At 49.4% G+C, this 8,376-nt stretch overlaps 1 protein-coding gene across 1 annotated transcript; it reads right to left on the bottom strand.

The window, feature by feature from the left end:
* Positions 1-3,579: 3,579 nt before the first annotated feature.
* Positions 3,580-8,348, bottom strand: LOC135384213 (intraflagellar transport protein 70A-like). The gene is made up of 2 exons (XM_064613426.1): positions 7,050-8,348; positions 3,580-4,715 (listed from the first exon to the last, which is right to left on the bottom strand). The coding sequence occupies exons 1-2, from the start codon at positions 8,334-8,336 to the stop codon at positions 4,056-4,058; spliced, it is 1,947 nt and encodes a 648-aa protein (XP_064469496.1). The 5' UTR covers positions 8,337-8,348; the 3' UTR covers positions 3,580-4,055.
* Positions 8,349-8,376: the final 28 nt, after the last annotated feature.

The raw sequence follows: 8,376 nt of genomic DNA, 5'->3' as shown, positions 1-8,376 counted from the left end.
CAAAATGAAATCAGGCGTTGGCGGTGGCGCTAGTAGTTGATGACGTTTCAAAACCTCTGTTGTCTCAGCAACTCGTTCGCTATCGATAAGGTGTCCAATCGACCAATCTCTAGCAACATGATCTGCAACGTCTGCAAGGAGCGTGTCAAATGGGAAGCACCAATGTGCCAATAATCGCTGTGATAGTGTTGCGCGCAGAAGCGGGCGGCGTCTACTTTTCGTTTCGCCTCCGTGGGGCGACAAGTGGGACTAAAGCCCCCCTTCTCCCCCCCCCCCGGATTCTTTATTTTCTTTCTGTCTTCCTAAATCGTGTATTCACAAGAGCGACATTCGCGTGCGCACCCCCACCACTTTCTTTTTCTTTTTTGATGCTGACATTGTGCACTGTTTGGGTGTCTGTTGGTTCCTATTGTGACATTTTGACATGCGACCTTGGAGTTCCACGGGGAGGCCATGGGCCCCCCTTGCCCCCCTCTCGGTACACCCATGCTGCTAACCGTAGGGAATACCCTAAGACACAGCTACAAGATATTCCGTAGCAGACGACAGGAAAGACGCTGACGGTGTCGTCTGCTAAGTACGCAGTATGCCACTCCCGATATTCCACACCGTGTGAATGCTCAAAATAACCCAGGAGGGGACATAATTGAGACTCGTGTAATGTGTTTTATTTCCCCAGTCTCAGGGTTCGTTATGAAGATCAATGATCACCAGCTCGCCTGCTTTCTTTCAAGACATTCTGTAGCAGACGACGGGAAAACACGCTGACAATGTCGTCTGCTAAATGCGCAGTACGCCACTCACGATATTCCTCACCATGTGAAGGCTCAACATCACACGGGACGGAACTTCGTCTCTGCGAAAAGTGTTTCCGCTTCTTCTTCCACTAGAATCTTCCGCGACAATATTGCTCGTCTGAATGCACAGAAAGCGGCTTCTTCCTGCCTGACATGCTGCCCGAAAGCTGGCCTTTTGGCGCCCCCCTGTGGACGCCTGCACCAGGCACTGTATCTGCAGCATGGTTGTACGTCGCTGGTTGACAAACCAAACTGTCAATCTTCAGAAGGTCAAGTTCTGGTGTATCTAGCTTTGTTTTAGAGGTGACAAGCAGCACATATCACCTTTCATTCCGTCGTTTATTGACCCAGAAAAAAAACCAAATAAAGATCATTAACTACCAATCTCTACGATGGCCCCGGCCACGATAATCGTCCCGTCCCGAACCGTAACGTTCTCTGCTGCGTTCTCCGCCGTAGTGGTCTCTTCGGTCCCAATCTCGTCTGCCACGGTAGTCGTCTCGATGTCGGTACTGCCCACCGGACCTGTGGTCTCTGAAACAAGATTGTAAGTTACACTCAAGCATACACACATTTTCTCTCACTATATAAATGGCACGAAGATAGTGTTATCTGGGAGAGCACATAGAAGGGGGAAAAAATGCAATGCAGGATGACTCGATCTCTATATGAGCGTCTCTTCTTGCCTAATTACTCTTCCATTTCAGCATTCGGCTAATTACAAAATGTCTTTCTCTGTGTGAATAAGACAGACGGACATCTTCATGTATGGAATGTGTTTGGTGTCGGGCAGGTCGGCAACAGTGAATATGGTTATGTGAAGTAACAGATTTTAACGGAGGTAACAGGTAACAGAGCCGCCATCAATATATAGCAGGTAAGGTGGAAAGTGACAGTGGCCCGAGTGCAGAACCACGACCTACTAGATTACAACGACCACGTCGTGGGCTCCCAGCGCCGCATTTTTGGAAGCTAGCGGTGGCGCTTCTCATCGGCCCAGTTATTGCTTCCTCAATTTCTACGATACTTTGTACTTCAGCTTACCTTAGTATTTCTGTACAAGCGGCGGACATTCCACAGATGTTTCATTCTGATGCTGATTATCATCGTCATTCTACGCGTTTTCATAGGCGCTATCGCTGTCGTCTGCTACGGTAGTCGTACATACGCTTCTGCGCGTTCAGAATTCAAATTTCCATCGTCCATCTCTAATCTAGCAGGTCGTGTCGTGTGCAGAACATGCTGCGTGCGGCGCCTTCAGTGTGCCTGCTGTGCACTTGTTCACACGCGAACACCTGTATGGTATACACAGCTTACCGCCTGTCAAATGGCCTTCTCGGGTTCACAAACCAGGGATGTACGCAAGGCGGCGGCGGTAGCGGCTTGTTGACGAGCTCAACATAGTTTTTGTCCTCGTCTGTGTAGCGGTATTTGAATTTTTCTTCTAGCTCCTGCAGTGTCAGCTCGTCGGACTTCTGTGCTTGACTTGCGTCGCTCATGGCACCTTTCTGGAAACGATCTGTAGTGCTTTTGCTGCAGCACGTACTCCACGTTTGTTAAAACATGAAGAAAGCCACGTTCGTTCTTCTACAACTAGTAACAGTGAACAGAACAAACAGAAAAGAAGGTGCCCAATGTTTGCAACAGCGAACGCAGACGGCGCTGTATTTGCCGGAATGGCACATGGAATGGAAGTCACCCCTCATTGCATTATTGCTTTGCTTTTATATTTTCTTACACGAATTATGGACGACGTTTTTTCAATAACGTGTGCACCCGTGGCACTTCTTTACTGTAAAGTTCGCATTGGCACGGTCAACGTGGCAAAGTGCGAAACTGAAACCAAAACAGGCCCAGCGCAAGGGCACAAGACCTCTACCCGAGAAACGTCATCATGACGTTGCTAGACACACTGAAACCGAAACAAATCGGAAGGAGAGGGCTGGGTTCCACGAATGGGCACTTGTTCGCTGCCTCCCATTGAAAGAAAAGTAGGACAGAAGGTCGCGTCCCTTTCAGGGACCATCGTAACCCCCCCAAAACCGTGGCTTTCGGGCACGACCTTGTTCGCCCCTAGCTTTGAGCGGAACACTATGACGTCATTCGTTTACAAACAGGGAGAGGTCTATAAGCGCAACGCTGGACAAGCTCACCGTAGCAACGCCGTCTCATGGCAGGGGACACAAACCTGAAGACGAGGACTACAGGTTGAAGCGTTTTGAGGATTCCAATTAACAACGCGCAAGACTTTTTTTCATTTTCCTTTCTGATTTTTTTTTTTTTTTTTGCGTTTTAACGCATCTGTGATTCCGCATGGTAGTCCGCCCTGTATCAAGAGCGTCTATGTGCACTCTAACACCCTTCTCTACTCTACGTGAATGAAGAGGAAGAGATTGCTTTACAAGAGACCACGAATATACAGGGTGTTCAAAATTAAGCTTTCACGAGCGCTACGCAAACACAGCGATGACAGAAAATCGGATGATAACTTTACGCTACTTGTGTAAGAAACAGGTGCTGCTAATTATGTAGCACCTGTTTCTTACTCAAGGTACAGAAAAAGTAGCACCAGTTCTCTTTTGTTCTCCTATTTATAAAGCGCTAGTGAAAGCTTAATTTTGAACACCCTGTATGTACCACGAATGTATTCGGCCTGCACGTAGTGCAGGGTGACACAATGTTTCGGTCTACAGCACCTGGCACTTGACGTGGGCAACCCCCCCCCCCCACCTTGTTTTCACCAAAAGCTCAGGTATATGATGCCAGGTACACACAGTTTTCTTATGCATATTATTTTTATGCTCATCCGGTTTCTATCAGGTACGATACAACGTCGTTGTTCATAATGGTGGCAGATCCTCTAGCGACTGTGAGATCCCCCGCATGCGACGCGACGTGCACATACATTTTGTTCTGCTACAATAGACCTCTACCCGAGAAACGTCATCACGACGTTGGTAGACAAACTGAAACCGGAACAAATCAGGCAGGGGAGTGCTGGGTTCCACGAATGGGCACTTGTTCGCTGCCTCCTACTGAAAGAAAAGTAGGACCGAAGGTCGCGTCCGTTTGAGTGATCCCCACAAGACCGTGGTTTTCGGGCGCGACCTTCTTCGCCTCTAGCTTCGAGCGTAGTTCAACTCTACCAAATTGGTGGCGCTGTCGACCACTATGACGTTCATTTGTTTACAAACAGGGAGAGGTCTATTGTAGCAGAACAAGACCTCTACCCCTGTATTATTCTACCCCCATTTTTTCTTAATTTAACACCGCCAACTTTAGCACAAGCGCTTTCAGCTGTCTCGCTTCGTACGCCACTGTGTTCCTCCCAGGATGCAGCGCGCGGTCGTGCAACGGGGGCTCCAGAGCTGCGAGAACGTCCCTTCCGTGGGCCTCGCACTGATCCAGAAAGAGCAGGCAGTCCTGCAAGACCGCGTCGCTAATCAGGATCACCTGCTTGGCCAGGTTCTCCAGGAGGGACAAGAAGCACCGTTTCGCGTATCCCCACGTGTCCGTTCCCAACTTTTTCGGAAACGGGTCCAAACTTTTGATCACTCTCGAAATGCCGAAGTCGTAGTTCCCCTTGGCGCAGTACAGCGTTCCGATCACTAAATTGACGATGCATAGATGAAAGATTTTTCGATCTGGATCTTCGTACGCCAACTGTTCTTCCTCCTTTTCAATCTTCCTCATGAGTTCTTCCGCTTCCTCATTCTGGCTCGTCATGATATAGGCCACGCACAGGTTCGCCAAGACCACGGGACTGACGTCCAAGATGCGCTCGAACTTCTTCTGTACCAGAGGTTCGTAGAACCCTGCGGCTTCTTTGAACTTGTTGTCTTGCATGAAGAGCACGTGACCCACGTTCAGCCGCCAGACGTCGTGGTCGTTGCAGAACTCGACGGACTTCCGGAAGACCTGGGTATCAAAACATTCTCTTAGAAACGGAGGGATTGTGAAATGTAGAGACCAGATTTAGTATTACGCCTGGTTCCCACTTAAAGGGACACTAAAATGCAAAAACAAGTTCACTTCAAATTACGTTACACGCTATGCTAATTTCGTATAATTCGCATAATTCGAAACTTTGATTCGTTACGAAGCTCAACCAAAATTATACCGGATTCTTTCTTGCTTCGACGCTAAGAAGAGAACATCGGTTTTTAGTCCATGCTGAGCGTGCCACGCCATGCAAGAGTTCCGGTGAAAAAATTTGTGCGCGTTGCGAAGCAGATTGGCATCGCTGTCCGAAGGACATGATGGTAAATGTTGTCAGAGGAACATTCGCGAGAAGTGTTGTGGGCTATAATTCAGTGAATCGTTATTGAAAAATGCAGCAGTGCGCATCATGCCGCGCATACGGAACACTACTAGATCGGACCCGTTCCGAATAAACCTCTACCCGAGAAACGTCATCATGACGTTGGTAGACACACCGAAACCAAAACTGATCAGAAGGGGAGAGCTGGGTTCCACGAATGGGCAATTGTTCCCTGCCTCCTACTGAAAGAAAAGTAGGACCGAAGATCGCGTCCTTTTCAGAGACCATCGTAATCCCCTCAAGAACGTGGCTTTCGGGCGAGAATTTGTTCGCCACCAGCTTTGAATGTAGTTCAACTCTACCAAACTCGTGGCGCTGTCGGGCATTATGACGTCATTTGTTTACAAACAGGTAGAGGTCTATTCACACGCACACGATAGGCATGCGCGCGCTTCTCCTGCTCTCCCATTGGTTGCCGCCAATCTTTGCCTCCTGGGGATTCTATTCGTTGCCGCCAAAGACAGCTGTGTTTTCATTGGGTTTTTCTTCTAAATGGTAGCATTGTGTCAACTAATTTTGTTTGAATTGCACTGATTGAAACATGGACTTTCATTTGACAGCAAGTTGTTTTTGCATTTTAGTGCCCCTTTAATGACGTGGCTGCAGTGGCGATGTCTCACTAAAACTATCTCGTCAGAGCCGCCGTTGGCGTGTTTCTTCGAGACATTTCCTCGGTCGCTTTCTTTTCAACGTGTAGTTGAACTCATTTCGATGCTACCGTAAACCATCACAGTACTTCAATACGCTCTTAATTAAAGGGGGCATTAAAGCGCAGAAATTTCTCCTCGTAGAATGAAAGGTGCCGTTACCTTGACAGCAATACAAAAGGAACGAGATTCATCCGTTGTGTCGTTCGTGATAGCTAATCGTGAAGGAAACAGCCTCCAATCCACGATTTTCCTCGGCTCTCCTTCTCAAGAGAAGCGACACAGCTGTGCGGTTTCCCATTGGTCTGCGACGATTGAACGCCGTATGCGCTAGAGAAAGACGCCGTCCAGACGCCCGTACGGCCAACGCATCCCTTACGAAATAAAGAAATGCGCCGACTTAACGAAACGATTTCTTATCGCGTTTCTTTATTTCGTAACGACTTCTCCCGGCTTTTGGAACATCTTTGCGAGGCATTCCTTTTCTCGAGGCAGTGCTCTGATTGGTGGTGTGGGGAATGACGTTTTCACCTTTTCCCAGAGAGGGAATTCCGGCATACTCTCAACATCCGGCGTCTCCTCTTGTCACGTATTCCATCGAACGGCAGTCAAACTACGCCACTATTTCGCGCGAGATTTTCGATACCGTTGTCAGTGGTCAACGAGGAATAAAATGATACCATAATTTCGAAATCATCAGGAAAGTAAGCCACCGTCCCTTTAACGGTGCAAGGGCCAGGGAATCGAGGAACTACGAACGAGAAGCAGCGACGAAAGCGAAAATTACGAAGAATATGAGAAGGCGTGGTTCGGACATCGTGACCTCATTGGTCTACAGAACATTGGTCTCGCAAGCTATCGGAAACACATATGTCGGCACAGTTCCCTTAGAAGTCGGCCCAGGACGCACATTCCCCCAGGGCGTCAGTCGTGACGTTGCCCACATACGTGAGGCCGACAACGGCAAGCCCTATCACCAACACCACCACCACCTATCGGAAACACCGCGAAAAAAATAAAAATAAAGAAAGTTTTGCATGTTTTTTTTTGGGGGGGGGCGGACAATTTTTTTCTCGCAACATTGGACATTAGACAAGTAACGGTGCGTGCGGTGTCATTAAATGGAAACTGAGCGTTACACTATAGGTGGGGTGCGATAGAGTGCGCCGGTTCACCAGAAAGAGGGAAAAAAGCACGGGTAAATCTATGGCGTGACCTGGGCGTGACGTCACATGCACGCCACCTATAGTTTACGCTTAAATCTGGATTGTACTGTTTACCCACCTGTTCCACGGGACCATACTGCCCTGCATCCCAGAACAGGCGCGCCTGCGCCATAAGCACCGGAAGGTAGCGTTCCAGCGCGGCGTCATATTCCCTTACTGCCGCGTCCTTACCGCCTTGCTGGGCTTCTTGAACCTTCCTCTTGAGCCGACGGAGAACTTCCGTCTGCTTCGCTGCCATGGCATCCAGTTTACTGTAAGCCTCGTCGGGACAGGTCTGTGCAGCAATGAGAGCTTCCAACAGATCATACAAGTACGGCGACAGGTGACGGTAAGAGAGTTCAGCGTTTTCAGCCAGCAGGTCGGCAGCCAAGTCGTGGTAGTCATAGCGACAGTACAGCAGAAGCAAGTTACCAAACGTTTCAGGCGGGAATGGCGGTTGGCATAATAGAAACTGGAGTTTCTCGAAGCCCTCTGCTGGCGAATTTTCCATGTTCAGCAAGGCTTGGTTGTGGAGCGTGATTGGGTCCAGTTCTTCCTCCGAGCGTGGTGGCATGTCCGTGAGAGCCTCGCGCGCGGCTTCCGCGTTCTGTAGACGGTACTCGATGGCCGCTTTCAAGTTGAACGCTTCCACGAGAGCCGTTTCGTGAAGCGTGGCCGTGTTCCCGACGCTCCTTACGTCGATGCCCTCCGTAGCCATGCCGACGCTGAGTTCGGGGTGGTCCCGAATGCCACGTTCGATGATGTCGGCGATATGTTGTAGCGCCGGTGCGTATTGTTGCCGTTGGTAGTGACAGAGAGCTACAGCGTACGACAGGTGGGCATTGTAGCCTTCCGTCTGCAATGCGGTCGTGAACCTGGAGCAGGCCTCGTCGTACCTGCCTTCTTTGTACGCCAAACAGCCCAAGTTCACTTCGGTGTCGGGGTCGTCACGTTGGAATTGTTCTACGAGACCTTTAGCGCCACTTAAATCATCTTCGCCGTACTTGATGGCGGCTTGGAGTTTGATCACGTGGGGCTGGTACTCGGGGTCTTCGATCTGACAGCTCACTCTCATGGCCTCCTGGTAGAGACAGGCCTGATATAGAGATTGGGCGTACGTCAGTTTGTACTCGGGATTTTCCGGAAAAATCGCGGCCAGCTGTTCGTAGCAATTTGCGGCGTTGACGAAGTCTTGGACGTGAAAATAGCAGTAGCCAAGAAGCGAGAGTGCGGCGCGAGACGTGGGGCTGGACTGGAGTTGTTCATTGAGGATAACAATAGCCTCTTTGTAGTGACCTTCCTTGATTAATGTATATATTACTTTGGTGTACTCGCCGTCCTTGATCGATCCTGCCAAGTGGGACATTCCTGCTGAAGACACTACAGTTCTTTCACGGCGCCATTCA

This window comes from Ornithodoros turicata, chromosome 2 (assembly GCF_037126465.1).
Source record: "Ornithodoros turicata isolate Travis chromosome 2, ASM3712646v1, whole genome shotgun sequence".
Taxonomy (NCBI): domain Eukaryota; kingdom Metazoa; phylum Arthropoda; class Arachnida; order Ixodida; family Argasidae; genus Ornithodoros; species Ornithodoros turicata.
Note: the sequence above shows the minus strand (reverse complement) of the source record. Positions and strands in the feature narration are given on the sequence as shown.